This window comes from Platalea leucorodia, assembly GCF_965183815.1.
Source record: "Platalea leucorodia genome assembly, chromosome: 1".
Classification (NCBI taxonomy): Eukaryota; Metazoa; Chordata; class Aves; order Pelecaniformes; family Threskiornithidae; genus Platalea; species Platalea leucorodia.
Window position 1 is genome coordinate 160,022,536 of NC_138823.1, and position 19,820 is coordinate 160,042,355.

A 19,820-nucleotide genomic window follows, 5' to 3' on the forward strand; every position below is an offset into this window, starting at 1 on the left:
TGCCGGGCACATGAGAGTGAGATTTCCTTTGCCTTAGTCTAGTAGATTTTTTAACGTCTGAGTGCCTCGACCCCCATTGCCTCTTTAGACCCCTAAGGTCTAAAGTGAGTTGGTTAATTCAGTGTTTTTTCCCCATCCAGAACAAGCTGAGAAGCTAATAAGGTAAGCATGAGACCCAATGAAAACAGAAGTAAAAGCTATACAAAACTAAGAAATAATTACAGGAAGGTAAAGATCAGTGTAACTATAGCAATACTTTGTACAACTGAATTTTGTGTGTCCTATAGCAATGAGAAACCTTCTGAACATGGGAAAGAGAAGGCAAGTACACATGAATCAGTATCCATTAAAATAATTGTGCTATAATCTTTTCCATGTATTAGGTTAGCTCTTTTTTTCTGACACAGTGTGATGCTAACTATTGTAACCATAATATGGATGATGGATTTCACTGCTACTGCTTGATTGCTTGAATGCAAAGAGACGTTAAATCTTCCAGTCCTCAAAGCGGTTTCTTGGGGTGTTCCTTCAAGTTCAATATCTTGCCACTTTCACGCTAGAAGTCACTTGTGGCAAACAAAAAAAAGAAAGAAAAAAAAGAGAAAGAAAAAGAAAGAAAAAGAAGTTGTTGGTTGTGATGGATTAATTTCAGACAGCAGTTTCTGCTGAGTTCACCATGCTTAATGTTCTTCCGTTTAGGAAGGAGTTGCTGTCAAGTAAAGCAGATGAGCTGCTTTCAGTTTTCTTTAAATACATGCTAACAACGTAACATCTCTTTCTTCAGGAATATGATCCAGTTGCATATTGTTAGAGAGATCTGCCTTGTGCTTAGCACGGACAAGTAGGGTTAATCGTCATCCTCCTCCTCTTTCAGTGGGGCTATCGGGAGTTTGTCCTGAACTTGGAAACATGCTACAAAGAAGTTGACGATGGAGTTGTACAAATGCTGCTCCAATGCTGGATTGCTAAAGTAATGGCTTTCATCGGGGTAAATCTGCAAAGAAACAAGGAAATACACACCGTTAGGAGCTTAAAGTCTCGGGACTGACCACCTGTATCTGTAACTCGAGCTGGCCTGCAAACCCATTGCTCCTCCTTGGCACTGCATGTCTTCCCATGGATGCACATGAGGTCCAGGGTAATTTAGGCACCCACAGTGCTCTGAGTGCAGACTTGCTTCCTTCAAAAGGAACTTTTTTGGGAGAGGATTTTCCATTTAATTCCATTCTGAACAAGTTCAGGCTAAGCAGAATCAGACCACACTTACAAATAACAGTGCTTGCTCCTTGTGAAAACCGAAAAAAACCCAGTGCAAGTCTGGAGAGAGAAAAGGCATTAGGTTTTACTGACTAAAATGAGGGCTTTAAAGAAAAAATGTCATTAAGTAAAAAAATGGAAATAAAGCTTGCTGAAAAAGTAATTAAATAGAAAAAAAATGTGGGAAGCTAGAAATGAAATAGTTTAAACACAATTTTCCATTTTAATGAAACAGATAACTTCTGTATGTCTTGAAGGAATGCAAGAGGATCATAATGGGTTGTCTAGACCAGGATATTGAAGGGGGAAAAATTAGTTTATAGGGCTGGATCTTTGCAGGCAGGACTAAGGTGTCTCACTGTTGAGTACCTTAATCCAAGCCATAGATCCCTCAGCCCTCTATTCAGTCCTCATATAATCTTTGAGGTGCCTCTACCCATTGGTGACTTCAAGCTCTAAAGTACTAATGCTTCTGCACCGGGAAATATGCAGGGATGCCTCAGTCACTGTAGTGCTGACCCAATCCGTGCTGGGCTCATTGCTTAGCTCCCATGTCTGTGCTCCAGACTATCTGCCTTTGGAGCATGATGGAGTGAGCACACCCATCACATGAATCTCCGCAGAAATGCAGCCAGAGGGAGCTGGTATTCAGTAAATCAAGCGTTAGTAGGACTTGGGCACTGCAACGCAGCCATCTATACTGTGAGCTGTAGTGTGGTCCCTGGCATGGTTCGATCCTGGGCTAGTTGCACTCTTCTGGCCATGGCTTGAGATGTAGCAGAGGACAGGGACCATCCCCATGGCTGGTGGATGGGTTCATTTTGGAAGCTTTAATGGCTTGGACATGGGCCATTCAGCAAATCAGAGATGTAATTCAGCAGAAAGAGGAGCTTTGCAGACCAGAGCATGTCGTTTGCAGCAGGGTGTCAGATTTAAGAGACATTTCTCTCCTTAACTTTTCTGGCTGGTTTAATTTAGATCCCCGTTTCCCTGCAATTCATCCTGAATTTAGCCTGTTCCCAAAGGAAGTAAACAGGCACCAATTCCTTAGAGATATGTCTCTCAAAACCTAATTTTCTTTAATTTAATAACTGTTCAACAACTGTCCAAAACAAAATAGTGGTATCAAATAAGCATGGGAGTACATAGGAACACATTATACGCTGGTGCTACTTCTACTGCCAGGCTGAGTTTGCAAGTGGCTTTTCAAAGCTTGCTTCATAACAGCAGTTTGAGTTCAAACTGGGAAATAACTGTTCAAACATGAAAAAAGGAAACACATACTATACCTGCAAGCTGTAATTAGCCTTTGCCCTAATTAGGTGTGTGATAAGGTCCGCAGTATGCTGAAAATGGATTTTTTCTGTAAAAACAGATTACAATCATTAAAGAGGCAAATTTAATTAAGAAAAATCAAAGCCATCCCAAACATATAATGAGCTCAAATGATAGGCTAACTTACCATCAGCAGTAGCATGAATGATCAAAAATGTCTGTTCCTTCAGTAATGAGACTCTGTGTGCTAATTTGGTGATCTGTGGAGGTAAAGGTTGCAATAAGATTAAAAATTGTGCTAGAAATTAGCAATTTATATGGAGAAAATAGAAGCACTTAATTCCATTTGATACTTCATCACAAGGATAACAAGCAGACAGCAGCACAGCATATTCTCTTGCCTACTAGAATCAGTCTGGAGGTAAAATAGACCCCCACTCTGCCCTTCCAGGCTCAGTATCAGCAGCAGGAAGAGGCCAGAAACCCTCGTCTGTTCTGATAATGTTCACCAAAAGCCTGAACTGCAGAACACATGGAAAATGTCAAAGTGAATTTCCAGTGAATATAAAACACCGATGAAAAGCGTGCCCAGGTGCCTATGCCTAAGAACTCTTCAGAGATCTGGAGTGACTTTGGTATGGTTTGAAAGCCAACCTCAATGAGCTTTGACAGCCTGGGGGAGGATCTGATACTAAATTCAAGTGTTCACTGCTGAGAATGCCTTTGCCCCCAACTGTCTTTCAGATGCACAGGGGAAATACAAATCTGAGTGACTGCAAATGGTACTGGGTAAGAGAAATAAAGGACTTCTCCACTTTTTGCTGCATTGTTCAGAAGACTACAAGTCTCAAGGAGACTTCAAAAGTCTCCAAAAAAATCTTGGAGTGGCAAAAGGAATGTGCGTCTCAAATCACAGATCTTACTGCTTTATAGGGGGGCAGGGAAGAATAGCTGTTTCAACTTAAATTCATGTTTCCTTCACTGTTTAAATGCATATTTCCTAGCTCCCATTCACTTACATGAGTTAATGTATTTTTCTGTTAAGACACCCTTGTATCAATCCTATCTTTTACCCATTTTCATCTTCCCACTGTCTTACATGGTTTCCATAGAAGATAGACAAGTGCATCTCCAACAGCAACAGGACTTTCCATGCCTGGCTATGAAGGTCAAATTAGCTGGCTAAAAACATAGGCATGTATTATTAAGATATGGTCACTGTCATTTTACATTACAGATTATGTGTCTATCTCTTCATTTAAAAGTTAAAGCAACCCTGAACATTAGAAGTGGCCCTGCAGATTTCCTTGGTGCTAGAGGCAAGTTTTTGGAAATTTTGGTGGGTGCAGGTCTGTTCTGGCTTTCTTGCAGCTCCACACTCTGTATGGACATAGAAAGCATTTGCATATTTTGCAAGTGTGCCCTCTGATCTTCCCTCTATTGTTGGACTTAATTAATGAGTTCTCTCATCCTCAGATTGTTGGCTGTGATGCTTAAATCTTGTGATGGTGTATGCATATATCTTGCTCTCTGTTCTCCCCCTATATGGCTCCTTCCTTTCTGCTCCCTCAGTTGTAACCTACTACATGACAATACAGCTTTTTTGGAGTCTACATCAAGTCTTGAATTATGTGACCTTCATAAAGTTCATGTCTGGTCCATGGGTTAGGAAGAGTTCTCCCTAAGAAATTCATGGTTCAGCTGTGGTGTGTAGGAGATGTGTATCAGCTAGGGTCCGTACCCAGAACAGTACCGTGCTCTGCAGAGAGCTCAGGTGCTGTTCGTAGCAGCTAATCCCAAGTCAACCAAAAGTACCACTATTTGCTTAGGCCAGCTTTTCAATGCAGAAAGAGTGCGTGGCAATAAAAAGCTCTCATTTCTGGAATATTTTCCCTTGCTTTCACCTCTACTGACCTACCTTCAAATTTCTCAAAGGACTAAAAGAGTTTGCAATGATCTAGAGATCACGAGTGCAAAATCTGAGAGACAATGAACTCAATGTTTAGATAGCCAGGAAAAGCTTCCACTGCAGGGGCACAGGGTGCTACCTGCCTTCTCTGTAAGAAAACAGTTTCAAACCTTTGCTGCTTTCATGTCTTCTGGCTGAAGACAAGGCTTAGTAGGCTTAACAATGTTTTCTGTATAACAAATTTTGTTTGTGTGACTATTCTTTATTAGGCTTTTCCTCCAAGTAGTTGAAGGAAAGAAGAAGCAACCAACTGATCCCATCATACATATTAACAATATTTTTGTTAACTGGTGCTGTGTCTCCTTTTCCATGTCCTGCTCAACTCTGGCACAGAGTTCTGCCTACCTGAACTATCACATCTGTGCTTACATTGAAAAAGACAAGAGAAGCTGAGCTTCACTTGACTTTGGGTCAAAAGTTATACCTCAATGAGAATCAAAGTGGCAAGACCATTGGGATGAACTTTAAAGGTCATGACATCATGTCCACTCGGGCACATCTGAGTCACTAAGCCTCAGCTCTTTCAATCTGTAAAACTGGAATAACTGTATTTACCCAATTTAGAGAGACAGACATGAAGGCCAATCAATAAAAACTGTATCCATCATTACTATTAAGACAACAAAAGCAGTAAGCAGGCTGGAGGACACCTTGCTGCCTTTTTAATATAGAGTTTTACTAGTGAGTCCATCTTGCATATCCTTTTTCCCTCCCCAAAAGAGAACACTTTGAGGAAGAGTTAAAACCCTGTTCACATTTTATCAGGGAAATGCAGTGTCCATGCAGTTACCTCGTATGCTCTGTTATCAATCCCATGCAAGCCCAAGTATCTTTCAGAAAAGGCTGAAGCTTGAAAAGAAAAAAGAAAACATCTCTTTCAGTCATAAGTGCCTCTGAGTTAAATATTGCAAATGCTAAAAAAGGTCTTCTTTTCTAACCTTGCCTTAGTAACACAGGACATATTTCTAAAAGTTTTTGAAAATGCACTAAGAATATGTACGATACTACAGTCTTTCATTATCACCGTGTACTTATGGTTTCTAAATAAGTCATAGAAGACCCTTTTTTTTTTTTCCTTAATGCAACCAAGATATGAGAGGAGAAGAGCGCTATTGTGTCGTGTCCCTTTCTCCTTCCACGTGGGGCCATCTCCATCAACACTCTACTGCAAGCTCCTGTTGGTCTCAGGGATAACTGTACGGGACCTGAAGGCTGACTTAACAACCTTGACTTTCATGGCAGTCCCCTGATTTTCACTGGCACTAAGTGCAAAGGGAACTGGTGTCCCTGAGAGAAAGGACTACCATGTGCATCAGAGAGAGGACGAGGTGGGCAGGCTGGACACAGGTCCCATGGATGGATGGTTCAGGCAAGAAAGAAGCACGTTCAAGGAAGTGGTGCAGGTTGGTGTCAGAGACTGGAGGGGTTTAGAATCAATTCTCCTTTATTTAAAAGGAGTGAGCAATAAAAGTTACTTTTTCACTCTGACCACCATGGTTGGTTGCACTGGTGCCAGCAAAATTGCTCTTGAGGTAGAAAAAAGAGTTTATAGATAGTCCTAAGAAGACACACAATACAAAACAGGCAGGATCTTGGGGAAGAAAGAGAAGATAATTTGGAAAGGTTAGGGCAGAAACATCATTTGTGGTCAGCAAGAGGGTCTGTGGGCTCTGGGATGGGGTTTACCATATAGTTTGAAGTCTGTCAGTGGGGAAAGAGCAGCTCCACAGGCAAACACCTGGTTGTCTTCACCAGCTGGAAGCATGTAAGTGCTCAGGTAGCCTCCGTAATCCTGGAACACAAACGGGGCAGGGGCATCAGTGGTCCTGCCGTGAGGCGCTGCTGCTTTTGGGTACAGAAACAGGGCAGCTGAGACCTTGCAGCAAACTCTCAGCCATTACGGAGCCCTTAATACCTTGCCCTGAAAAACCACGAAACAAGGGACATCTCCCCAACTTTGGCAGATGCAGCTGAAGATGAGCTCTATACTCATTGCACTCTCCTGAAGGCAGGAGGGTTGTGTGCCCAAGAGCTTGCCTCTTTTCATCCCACTTCATGGCTGTGGGTCTAATCAGATATGTTACCTCTCCAAAACATTACCCCAGTCTTTCACTATTTAAAATGGACATCACAATTTCAGCGTCTACTGTCCGCCTGTTAACAATTCCCTGCAGAGATGCTGCTGTATGTGCAGCTCTCTTTGCCCACTCTAAACCTGTATCTCCCACAATAAACAATTTTGACTCGCAGTCCCATTCTCATTTCAAACTGTGTGTACTTTGCAACTGCTGTTTCCCAGCTGGGCACGCTCTGTGGTGCGAATCAGCCTCAGAAATCAATATTGTTGTACATTTGTACGACATGAGCTAGATCTACCCACATTCCCATAGGCCTTAAGGGACAGGATGAAAATGAAATGAAAGTTTGCAAGGGGAAAAAAAAATAATTATTTGACAGTGTTTTTCTGACAAATAGTCACTTTCTGCACTTGGAAATTAATATAAAAAAATTGACGAATACATTGATAAAATGAAAGCTTTCATCTTTAATATCTCTGAGCAAGAAGCAGTCTATCTCAAAAATAAATAATAATAAAAAAGTCACCACTGACATATTCAATAAATCAGGATTTAGCTCAGCTGCTTAGCCACATCAGCCAACTAGAACAGCACAGAGGAAGAATGGGAAAACGTTACCTTCCCAAACACACCGACTCGCATTTTATCAATGTAATGCTCCTTCAGCATTGTCCTAGAACACGAGAAAGGAGAAACAATGGGTTAAAAATATTTTTCCTTTAGATATAGTAAACATAGCGTGATTTTTATCAGCTTGAATTTGGGGTGGCCGCAGAAAAATGATGTAGACAATCTAAATTCATGCTCGTACACACTGCTTTCACATGAGTCTCTGTTCGATTTAATCTTGCAACCTGTTGTGTTGGATTTGACCAAGCAACGGCAACAAATAACCTGCACTACCTCTGAAAGTCATAATAAAGCTGATGCTATTGCACTACTCTGATAGTGTTTTTAGCGTGATTATGTGCAGAATAAATCTAACAATATGACAGGACTTGACATTTAGGGTTTTGCACTGTTTTTTCTGTTTTAAAGAGTTTAAGGGTTTAAAGATGGATTTTTTCCAACTACCAGGCCAGCAAAAAATTAATGTAGGGGCTGACATTCAAGCTTACTTTTTTGTAGCTGTATGACTGCACAGATCTAAAATTAAACAGTCTTTGAACACGTGATACAGATAAGTGTTCTCTGATTTAGCTCTGTTTAAGGCTTGTTTTTCTTCCTCTGCACTGGCATGCATGAGCTCTCTCTCACATGCCATCACTCGGTCACAGCCGTATGACTACATTGTCCTTCCCTCCCATCTCCTTGCTCTACCCTACACACCATTAAAGCAACCAGCACTAATGACAGTCTTGGGTTAATTATCATTAACGAATTAATTTCTTCAATAACAGTGTCATTCACCGGACAGCTTCCAACTGATCCTTCTCTTCCAGAAGGCCCAGCCTCCTCTTAACCTCGTGCAATAGCTTAGTGCCTTGGAAGCCACTCCCGCGGCCGTCGAACTTCAGCACGATGGCGTTGTGAGAGCTGACCATGACGCTTTCCCACGTCACCTCAAATCTCTCCGTTACAATCTGGCTGCCAGGCGTCCCATCTCTGAAACAGAAACATCCATCAAACAAAGGCAATAGCATGAAACATGGGCCAAACACCCTCCCTGGGGCCATGAGCTTGCCGTGGCATGCATCGTACGGCAGGGCAGATTTCAAGAAGGGGAGACCAGTCTCTGCAATGATGATGTGCAGAAGACTGGTTGTGTGGGATGGGTTTTGAGGCTGGGGTGGAAGCTGCAGGTTGGTTTCTGCCTCCCTCTTTACCCAGCAACTATCGCTGCACTAAGCTGAGCTTTGAATAAACACAGCAAGCACATCACTAACTGGGCAGGATTCCTCCTGTGAGCAAACCAGGGCAGCGATGCAGAGGTCGGCTGAGTTTTCCCTTTTGCACCTGCTCTAATCTATATCTATTTTCTACGTCCCCCAAACATGGTGTTTTTCTGGTGGAGAGGTTTCTGTGAGGAGCCTGGCTTTGGGGTGCTCTGGCACTGCCAAAATATGTTGGATGAAGCTTGCAAGACATCAATCATCCTTTCCTTTACTGGCAAGCATAGGGGTATCATTCACTGCCCCCATTCACCCAGCCCAGACCTTCCTTCTCCTACAGGGTTCTCCAGAGTGGCTGTAGATGGAGCTGTCAATCACTTCTGTCACCACTGCTTCACACAAGTACAGAGGGAAAGGACACTTCTAAAGCGATAAACATAACAGCTTAAAAATGCCCAGGTTGGACCAAAATTGGTGGGTAAGGGGAAGGGGTGGGCAAGACTCCCTCTTCACCCTTCTGCTGAGGACCCGATCCTGTACAGGGGAACTATCTCAAGAAATATTGACCCCACTTCAGCCAGACAGCCTGGAAAAATCAAGAGGTGATGATGACGATAAGTAATATTTTAAGACTGGGATTACTGTAAAGCCACTGGCATTTCCTTCTGCTTCTTGTGCTTTTTGGGGTTCTTGGAGACATCAGACAACTCACTGCAGGATTTTAATGTGCATGTGACTTCACTCATTTGCATTTATTCAAGCGAGACCCAGGCACATCCAGCTTCAGAGGCAGCCTAATCAAGTGCTGTTAGCTTGATGAGTACCAATCTTCCTCAAGCACTTGTATAATGAAGTATATTTTCTCTGCAGTAATTTTGTGATGTAACGACACACTTATTGCAGTGTTTTTGTCCTTCATGGAGGGATGTGCAGGATGGTGTTCAGGCATTCAGAAGGCATTCATCGCTTCTCTCTCGTGGGGTGCTGCCTGCCAGGGAGCAAGCGATGCAGTGGGATGCAGCCAGGGCCAAGCAGTTTCTTCCAAGGTCAGTGACTTCCCTCCCCCAGCTTCTTTCCAAATTGCCAGAAAAAAACTCGGTAATGTGTGGTATTATTAGTAAATGTTGCATAAAGAAATACCCATCTCTATGCCTGACAGGAGGAAATCCTACCTACCTAATATAAATGCATCGTGGAGATCTTCAAAGGTTTCTCACTCTGCCTTCACTGTCACTTCAGGGAACACTGGCATTTACATGAGAAGGACTGCTGCATGAGGGTGTCTAAATGTTAAGCTGCAGTAAGACTGAGCATCCCACTCTAAAACTACCTGTTAAGCACAGGGTAGGTGCCCTAAGCACTGGGACAGAAGGTCAACGTCCATCTTTTATTCCTCCCCGTCCTGTTTCTGCCCCCAAAATTATTGAATTGCAAGTGCATGTGGAGCAACTTTACCAAATCCTACAGTTTACTCTGCAGGATTTCACTAGGGCACCCTCCTGGGAGTTGAAACCCTTGGCTCAAACACGGGAGAGAAGGGACCTATGTGTAGCCTCTCCCAGCTCCGAGGTGAGACAGAGGGTAGGGACCAACATGCTGGACTTAGGTGCTAAAGCAGTCCGGCATTCATTGTACAAAACATATCTTAAAAGGCTCTGATCATGGCTGAGGTTTCCACACTGCTCTAATAATGTGAACAGAAAGAAAGGATGAGCGAGAACTTACACAACCAAAAGCAAGGGGTAGTGCGCAGTGTCCGAAAAGGTTGCTGGCTTTAAGATCTGCATTGGCAATTCTAGGCAAAAAAACCAAATAACAACATGTCTTCAGTGTGGGAATGCTGACATAACTCTAATAGATTTTTCTGGTGTTTTGGCCACTTATGAGCAGAAACAAAATGGCATTTCATCAAAGGCACTGGTAAATAACACCGTAGAAACACAGATGTTGTCAAAGAAAAGACCCATGTTATGATAGCCGAGGTGACAAGAAATGTAAATCAGGAGTACAGCGCGAGCTGTTCAGTCATGCATCACTATTACAGCATTCAATTAACATCTGGCAATAGCTATAATTTTCCTTTGTGGCAGCTGGATGAGTGATGCAGCCAGAAATCAGTATTTCAGGGCAGCAGAGGAGGGGGAAAATTGGCGATGAAAATGATAGTTTAAAACCCAATTAAGTATGGTGGCTGGGGGAGAGAATAGGATTATTTTGCTATAATGGTGTGAAGACAGATAGAGAAACATGCATTTTAATCCTAACTTCCAGAGGGCTTAATTTTGCTGTAAAACAGGAGGTAACTGTCCTGAAGCCTACATCGTTATACTGGTACTGAACCAATCTAAGTGAGGGACGTGCTCACCAAAGCTTCATTTAACTGCTTCCCATGGCTTCGTATCAATAACCAAAACCACTGCCATACAGATGCTTTCTGCATTAATGAGAGCACATTTATTTTTAAAATGTTAACTCCAATCCAGATTAGCAAAGGCCCAGCAATTAAATCAGTATTAGGAGCCTTTTCAGTAGATTAATACACAGATTAACCATGCGGTTTAAGTGGTTTGCTTTGCAATCATTGTCTGACACTCCACCTAATTAGTTATTCCATCTGAATGTTAATAGCCGCAAATTGGATCAATGGCCCAGGGACAGCTGAAAAGGCCATCGCTTGACTTTAAATATAACTAAGCACTATGTGCAGTGTTCCCAAGGCTGTTAAGCCCAAAGCTTTGAAAATACAGGGAAAGCACAGAACAGCCACACTGCTGCGGCCAGCTTGTATTTATTACACACACACATATATACTTTAGGTTAAATGACCAGAACTGCGTTTCAATGATACCTGCAGTTAAGAAATTTAGAATCAAACTGAGTTATTCCTAATAAGCTGCCAGTGCCACTACAAATTGGCTCACGGTGGGGATAGACGTGATCTTTATGACAGGCTCTTTCCCCATTTTTCCTGCCCATAGGACCTGGAAGTGCATGTCTGTTCTTGTTATTTCATGCACCGGTTTATGTTCCTAATGCCCGTGTGGCAAGCAGAACATTTTAGGGCCATTATGATCCTTTTCAAATGGCAACTGTCTCTCAGCCTTTGCTTCACATTTTATAACACCTGGCAATGGTCAAAATTGGTAACCTGCCATCCGTCACACCTCACTGCTTTCATTTCACTGCATCTGATCTAAGAGGTACGCTCCTTTTTGGCATGGGAAATATTATGGGTCATAATTTGAACCCAGGGTCTTTGGAGGTTTTTTTTTTAGAGTTTCCACCATACACACAAACTGGGATTTTTGGGAGCCATTGCTCAACTCTGAGTATGTGGATTTTCCACATATAGGTAAGATATCTGCTTACAGCCAGAGGAGATGTTTTTGAGGTTGTTTCAGGTACAACTACAGAGACAGGCAGAAAATGCTTACACTTTAGATGTTTGCCATTAGGCTTTTTTGTCTCTCTCTCCTGTTTGGCATATAGATATGTGGGGAATGATTACACAAGTGGTATACATAATGCATCAGCTGCAGATATAAACTGCTCCAAGTTTCTGCCTTCTTTACTCCAGGTGAAATCACTTTTGCCTTTTCTCATAAAGCTGGTTTTTTTCCAACACTAGCAAATGATATGGCTTTCTCAAATAATCTTGAATGACTTCTATGGGCAGTTGCTGGCAAGTCATCTTCACTCACTGCAGTTCAGTATTGTATACTGAAAGGCGGCCACAGCTACAGCCAGCAAGCACATACACTATCCCACTTCAAACCCATCTCAAATAATACACCAGTCCAGTTAGGGCAAATGCCCCGAACAATGGGGGCACCACACCGTGTCATTTCCCAGAGTGTACAAAGAAAATTTTAAAAGGAAAAAAATCCCCAACCCTATCGTTTTGCCTTTCTTCAGCTGCATTCTCATCAAATCCTGTCTCTGTAATAACCTCCTTATGTAGCACATCCTAAGAGAGTGCTTTGCAAACTGTGTGAGTTTATTGAGAGCCAAACTCATTTTTCCTCCTGCCCGTCTAGCCAAGATGACTGTATCATTTCACAGCAATAGTAGTGAAAAAGAAAAAGAAAAATAAGAGAGAGGAAAAGTGCTACTTACTGTAATCATCTATCTTGATTTCCATGTATTCTACCTTAGGCATTTGCCTGTCATTTACAGTCAGCTGCACATTTTCATTTACCTCCAGCTCAAAAATTTCTGAAAGAAGAAGGACAAGATCACAAAAACTTTTGGCATTGTTTGTGAAAAAGCATTTTAACATTTTATTGCCACCTTAGTATTTGTAACACAAGTTTCCTTATGTGTTGAGGCAGTACTATGGGTCCCAGTCAGACATCTACCTACCATGCAAAGCCAGATATCAAATGAAGAATGTCTGTGTTCAGGTTACACATAATAAATGGGGAAAGGGAGGAGACTTTGGAGGGAAGGTTGTGCTGCTACACAAGAGAAAATCCATGGGAAGGAAAGCTATGGGCAGAGTAGAGTACACAAAGGTCATACAACCCTGCAACATCAGGTTTTGGAGCAGTCCTGGCTTTCAGAGTGTTTCAAGAATTGTTTCTTTTGCTTGTGGGTCTTATCCAAGGACTCTCTGGGACTGAAATAGAGGATTCCTTCCTCCTTCCCAGGATTTAACCTTTATACTCCACATCCTGGCCATGTGCTCTAACCGCTGAGCCTCTTCTTGAAAAAGTGGCCACCTCCAACATCAGAAAGAGCAAGTCCTTCCCAGCTGGTACAGAAAGGGCCCACCTTTAGGAGACGTTTCAGGTTCTATGTCCTAGGTGCTGGGAAATGTCTCCTGGTGATGGTGAGGCTCCTGAGCCCCATGGGGGAGGGATTCAAGGGCCGGGGGGATCTCACTGTGGTGGCAGTGAATCCTGGTCTGGGGAGCCCATTGCAGTGCTCATCCCCGTGGCATCAGGCTGGGTTTGAACCAGGAGGATCCAGGGTATCATCTCTGCCACGTGAACCCAAGGAGGGTTTGAGGGTTTCACACCAAATTATGTGTTTCACTGACTGTAACTTCCCTTTTGAGACACATTGGCAAATAGATGTGTAACCCTAGCTCCTCAAATAATACTTATGGTACCTGATTATCATGCTCTCATTGCCCATCTCTGCTGAATAGACTGGCACAGCACAAAAACATGCCCTTCCCAGTTAATACATTTCACAGATCTTTCAGCAATAGTATATTAGTTCAATGACTATTCAACCTGCTTCTGAAAAGCCTGGCTCATCTCTGTTGAAACCACAACCCCCCCAAAAGTGCCAAAGCAACAGCCTATTACGTTTAGTTAAATATTAAGATTCTCATTTAATTATGGCACACACAAGTAGCTTTATCAGCAGAAAGGGGCTTGCCACGTAGGGGAATTTAGTCAAGCCGTTTTATTTGTTCATATAATTGCATTCACAGAAAGCCAGGAAGACTGTGGAGGAAATAAAAAAGATTGGCATATCTCCTAAAGGACTTTCTTTTCTGCTTTAGGACCACAGGGAGCCAAGTCTGTGGAGTACAAATGGTCATTGCTTAATTAAATGTAAGCACGCTATAATATTCAGTGCAACTCACTATTATCAGATTATCGCAGAATACAGAGGCAAACTCCCTTTATAGAGTAATGGGCTCATATTAAATAAGTAAATTCAGTAACATGCAACTGTCAGTTGCCCTTTATTCAAAAGCAAAAGAATGAGGGGAAAAAAAAGGAACCAGGGAAAACGATAATCATATGCAGAAAATCATGAATTTCAGTAGGGGATGTGTTCTGTGCACGACTAGATCGAGTTCTCTACATAATAAATGCTACACATATATATCTATCAAAATAACACTAGTCTTGGTGTGTTTTATGTTACTTTTTCAAGCCCTTCATTTGCTGTTTCTATTTTATAGTATCTCTCATTTTATTCAGCAAAAGTATTTTAGAAAACTATACAGAAGGCTATTACACAGTTCATGAGAGCACTATCCTGCACATGCTGTTATAGCCAGTCAGCTGTCTCCATGTCTATGGTAAAATTAAGGTATTGTGTTTAAGGAGGAATAAAAGAAAGCCACTTTGGAGCTGTAGGGCAGAGCTAAGAAACTCTCCTGGCCCTGTGGCAACATCCTCTGGGGGCTGAGGAGCCTTGTGGGCATCACCAGGGCTGCTCTGGAGTAATGCTCAGCAAGGGCACTGCCAAGCCCGGGCCTCTGCTGGGAAGAAGAGCTGATACACCTTTGTGCAGAGACTGAGATATGAGTGGTCACTGGTGCAGAAAGACTGGAAAGCCAGGAGCTTGCAATTTGCTTTCAGTATTACCTGAAAAAGCAATTCTTGTATTTTTTGTAGGCTGGAATAACTACAAATGCTAACTTTTGCTTATTTATAGCAGAAGTATTTTCAGAAGGGACCAGGCTGGCACATGGAGCTATACCCCTATCCCACTACTGCCAGCAGCAATAACATGAACATAAACAAAAAGCGAGGGCCCTCCTCTGGGCAGCAATATCAGTCAGCTCTCATGGCACTTCTACCCAGAAATTGCAGACTAGTGGGGAAACTGATGCACAAGGAAATGAAATATTTATCTCACAGTCATGCCATAAGCAAGATAATTGCAGACGGTCTAAGCCATGGTCCAGGGTACGTTGTGCTGCTTTGCCTTGGCAGCAAAGACCTTTCTTGCTGCCCTTACAGGAGAGTCACACAGCAGTACATTGCTTTAACCTAACTTGTTCCAGGATGCTGCTAAATTTTATGCATGTCTTTCTCTGCAAAGTAACTTTTTAATTGGAACAAATTAATTGAAAAGGATGGGAAGACAAATCAGAGTTAAATGTACAATGCATCTCCTTAATGGTATTCGACACTGCTGAGTATTTTTTATTTTAATGGTAAAGGATACAATATGCCACAAATCTGATTTTAAATTTGATTTTAAAAATTCAGTCAGAATTTAGGATTGCACTCTACACATCCTGCTTACAAGCAAAACTTTTCTAGATGGGGTAAGGGCTTGAAATGCATGTTGCCAACAGAAACTGAGAGAACAGGGAACAAAAAGTCCCACACAGAGACTGTATAAAGCAAGATGGATCCTGTGTTTTCTTTCTTACATGTCCTGGTGCCACAGGAGTTTCTCCTTTGACAATTACTGCCTTCAGAGGGAAGTTAAGCAGCTCAGCAGCTCAGCGTTTCACAGAAAACCTTTAGTTTGGGACCCAAGTTCCCTGATTTGCGCTGCTCCTTTGCACGTACAACAGCAATGAGTTGCTGTAAATCCAGCTAAGCTAAACTGACACCTGATAAACTGGCCACATACAGAGCAGTTAGAATAAAGGTGTTGCTTGTTATTTGGATCACAGCAATGCCTGAAATCCCTAACTGCAGGATAAGGCTGGGCTAAACTCTACATTAAAATGAAAGAGAAGGGTCTCCCATCAAAATGACGGGAGCAGATAAATCTTGGTTTCACGTGAGACTCATTCCCACACCCCGCTATTAAGTCTCCTGAGACTCATGAGAAAGAGAAAGGGACACCTTGGTTTAAGACCCCTGTAGAGAAGGGACAGAGAAAGGCTGTCTATCTGAGGCTCCCTGCCACATTGACCTGGGGCAAAAAATTGATCTTTCTGGATAATTTGTATTGCTATAGGTGTAAAGGAGGAACCCCAGAAACCTCATGGCTCTCTGGGCTCTACAGGGAGTCCTAACCAGTCTGGCAATGGCTACAGCCAGTATCAAAGACTTTGAGGGAAGAAACCTGTATTTGGAATAATTCCAGCTTCACACTGGTGTAGATGTGAATTACTAACATTAGAAAAGCCGTACTGAACAATAAGTGCTACAATCCCTATGAACAGATCAGGAAAACAGGCAGAGTACAACTTGTGCGACTCATTCCTCTGTATTATCTCCTTCAACCTGGTAATCCATATCACAGTGGATTATTTTTTAAAATTGTAGATTAAATCAAATATTTATTATTTTTGAGTAGGATGTAAATCAATATTTGCGAAAGACTAACAAAAAGAGAGAAAGAGATCTGGACTGTGCATTTTTTTGAGTAAGTTGATGACAAATATCATGCCCAAACCACTGTCTTCGTACCCCAAGGCTTGCATCTAGGCAGAGTCTGGTATCCCTGCTAGTGTAAGAAGTTTACTAAAAAGCAGTTAAATCTCAGCGTCCTGCCTCGCTACTTTGCTCTGAAGAATTGCAAGGCTCAAGCCCGTTCTTACTTTGTGCATCGGTTGTGTTGTGAACAGTCACCATCGGGACTCGGGGACCTTGAAAAGAAGAAAAGAACTTGATTAAATATCTATCGAAGCACAAACAGACACACGTGAACCTGGTTTTGAATTCCACGGAGCTGAAGACTCCTGAGACTCACTTTCCATGCAAGAGTAATCTAAAAAGCAAATCACCCTGGTATTAGAAAGAGTCTATGAATAAATGACAGTACTGTAGACTCGAAGACATGTGAGGTTTCAAAGCCCTTTCCCAACAGACCACTAAATGCATCTTTCCCTAATTTGTAAACATTATAATTAGCACAAACACAATTAAATCACTTGTTTTTAAAATTATTCTAATGACACCCAAACATCACAGCACAAAGCATTTACATTTTATATGCTATGGATAACTGTTGCTGTTTTGCAAATGTTTTGTTTCTGTTTTTTTTTTTTTTTTTTTTTTTTTTCCAAATGAATTAAACACCAGTTTGGCTCTTACACTAAAAAACACCACATATGCCATCTTAAATTGCAGCATTTGGGTACTGAAATCAGTCAGTAGTATACAAAGAGGATTATCATTACTATGCGATGCACATGAGTGAACCACAGAATTCATTGCCATAGGATGCTACGGTCTTTAGGATGCTGTAGTCTTTACCACGGGATGCTCTAGTCTTCAGCACAGGGTGTTGTAGGGTGTTATAGTCTTTAGCACAGTGGTCTGGGTTCAACTGCTTGTTCAGAAAGTCATCAAGTGGCTGATAGATAGAAAAATAGGGTGGTACTTGAGATTAGGTTCATTTTATAGTTGTCAGCTTCTTTCTCTCTGTTTTTCAATTATCAACTGCTGACTGCTCTTGGAGACAGGATGCTGGGCCAAAAGGAGCTTTGGTCTGACCCAGCACAGCCACTCACAGGTTACTACCATACCTGTTCGTATCTTCTCCAATGAGTTTGACAATACTGCTCAGGAAGATGGAAGAAGCACTGCAATGATGACATAGTTAATTCTTAACCTCAGAGATAGTGGTTATCTTACTTTCCTGCCCTTTCCCCGTAATGTAATATGATGCAGCAGCAGCAAGTGTGAGCAGCTGAGGAAAGACTATCCATACGCCTGGCAAAGATCCAAAAGAGCAGGGCCAGAGGGCTCCCACACCGTGTGTGGGTGAAGCTCATAGAATCATAGACTCATAGAATCATTTAGGCTGGAAAAGACTCTTAAGATCATCGAGTCCAGCCGTTAACCTACCACTGCCAAGTCCACCACTAAACCATGTCCCTAAGCACCACCTCTACACATCTGTTAAATACCTCCAGGGATGTGGACTCAACCACTTCCCTGGGCAGCCTCTTCCAGTGCCTGACTACCCTTTTGGTGAAGAAATTTTTCCCAATGTCTAATCTAAACCTCCTCTGGTGCAACTTGAGGCCATTTCTTCTTGTGCTATCGCTTGTTACTTGGGAGAAGAGACCGATCCCCACCTCGCTACAACCTCCTTTCAGGTAGGTGTAGACAGCGATAAGGTCTGCCCTGAGCCTCCTTTTCTCCAGGCTAAAGAACTGCAGTTCCCTCAGCCGCTCCTCATAAGACTTGTGCTCTAGACCCTTCTCCAGCTTTGTTGCCCTTCTTTGGACATGCTCCAGCACCTCAATGTCCTTCTTGTAGTGAGGGGTCCAAAATGAACGCAGTGTTTGAGGTGTGGTCTCACCGGTCTTCGTGGCAGGACTTCTTTTTTGTATATACTGTATTTCCAGTTCAAACTTACTATGTGATGAGGGTGTGTAGCCAGTGGGGATGGCAAAATTTGGAACTGTCTGTACAAGTGACCCGTGGAGGAAAGGTTGTTAGAAACAACGTTTCTTACTTTCTCGGGCTCCAACAGTCTGGTGGCACGCTGCTGGCATGCAGGGGAAACCTACCGTTGAACTACATTGAATATCAAAAAACCCAAAGTTTTTTAAGCTTCAAAATTAAGACAGCTTAAAGAGGCTTGATATTCACTGAGATTCAAGCCCCTTTAAGATGTCTTGAGTCCTTCAACCTACAAGCAAATCCTGCGTGATCACCAGTCATGTGCACCAGCAATTTGTGTAGAGGTGGCTGAGAAAAAGCCCCTGAAATGCTGTAACTGACAGTATGCACACAAATGGCAACAAAAATGGGTTATCATGAGCCATCCATACTGGTTTGCTAAGTGAAATAAGTTCTTGAGAGCAAGAAAGGCTTTAGGGCAGTATAATTGTGTCAATGGTTTTCCCTCTGCTGCCAACAAACCAGATCCCATTGCATAAAATTAGGAGTGTTACATGTAGACCTTACCTATACAGAGAAGAGGTAAAAAAAGGTTTTATTTATAATTAAGTTCACTGATATGGCAGCCTGACTTTTGTTTCCTACTGATTGAGAATTTTCTTCACTAACAATCCAACTCCTTTGTTTGTACCATTTTCTTTGAATGCAGCTAAGTAAGTATAAAGCACAGAGGAAAACCGCATTTTACTCACTAGGATTTAGCTGAACTTACCTTTCTACTACCAATATACATTGATATGCTGACCATATTTATTTATAAATCTGCCCTGCTTTTTCCCTGCAGTCCCAGAAGCCAGTCTGCTGGAAAAGCAACAAACCTAATAAACAATTCATCATGGGCATGATAAAATCATCACTGAAAATAAAAGGAATCCTCCCAAATGACTTCAATCAGAGCTAGAGCAGTCCTTTAATGAACACAAAAATGCCTAACAAAAAGAAAGGGATAAAGAGAGAAATACAATGCATATAATCCTTTTATTTTCTAATTTATTTTTCCTTTTTGTGTTGGCACTGGAAAAACTGTGAGAAACTAATAAATAAAGAAAAAAAACAATATGTAGTTTAGAAAATTCCATGTATTAGATATTATTTTTCCTTCATCTCTCACTACCTTACTGTTGCCTCCCCAAATCAATATTTTAAAGTGAGGTTCCATACAAAGATATTCAGTTTGAGGTAATATTAAATAAAAATATTTTAAAATATGCATCAGTATCCTTGAAAAAGTAGTCTTCTGAGTTTCTCAATTTTTCTTTTTCAACAAATGAGGAAAAATGCTAAAGACAGAAATTACAGAGAAGAATCATCAGGTTTGTGTGAAAGGTTACTCTCAATA

At 41.9% G+C, this 19,820-nt stretch overlaps 1 protein-coding gene across 1 annotated transcript in view; it reads right to left on the reverse strand.

The window, feature by feature from the left end:
* Nucleotides 1-847: 847 nt before the first annotated feature.
* The window catches only part of DPP6 (dipeptidyl peptidase like 6), a gene marked incomplete at both ends in the record, with an annotated part of 418,985 nt that continues 400,012 nt past the window's right edge, over nucleotides 848-19,820 (reverse strand). The window contains 10 exons of the mRNA XM_082328177.1: nucleotides 848-994; nucleotides 2,547-2,620; nucleotides 2,720-2,792; nucleotides 5,292-5,350; nucleotides 6,188-6,293; nucleotides 7,198-7,252; nucleotides 7,990-8,184; nucleotides 10,137-10,206; nucleotides 12,528-12,626; nucleotides 16,666-16,713. Coding sequence (XP_082184303.1) covers nucleotides 848-994; nucleotides 2,547-2,620; nucleotides 2,720-2,792; nucleotides 5,292-5,350; nucleotides 6,188-6,293; nucleotides 7,198-7,252; nucleotides 7,990-8,184; nucleotides 10,137-10,206; nucleotides 12,528-12,626; nucleotides 16,666-16,713 — 926 coding nt within the window. The remainder of the gene's footprint in view (nucleotides 995-2,546; nucleotides 2,621-2,719; nucleotides 2,793-5,291; nucleotides 5,351-6,187; nucleotides 6,294-7,197; nucleotides 7,253-7,989; nucleotides 8,185-10,136; nucleotides 10,207-12,527; nucleotides 12,627-16,665; nucleotides 16,714-19,820) is intronic.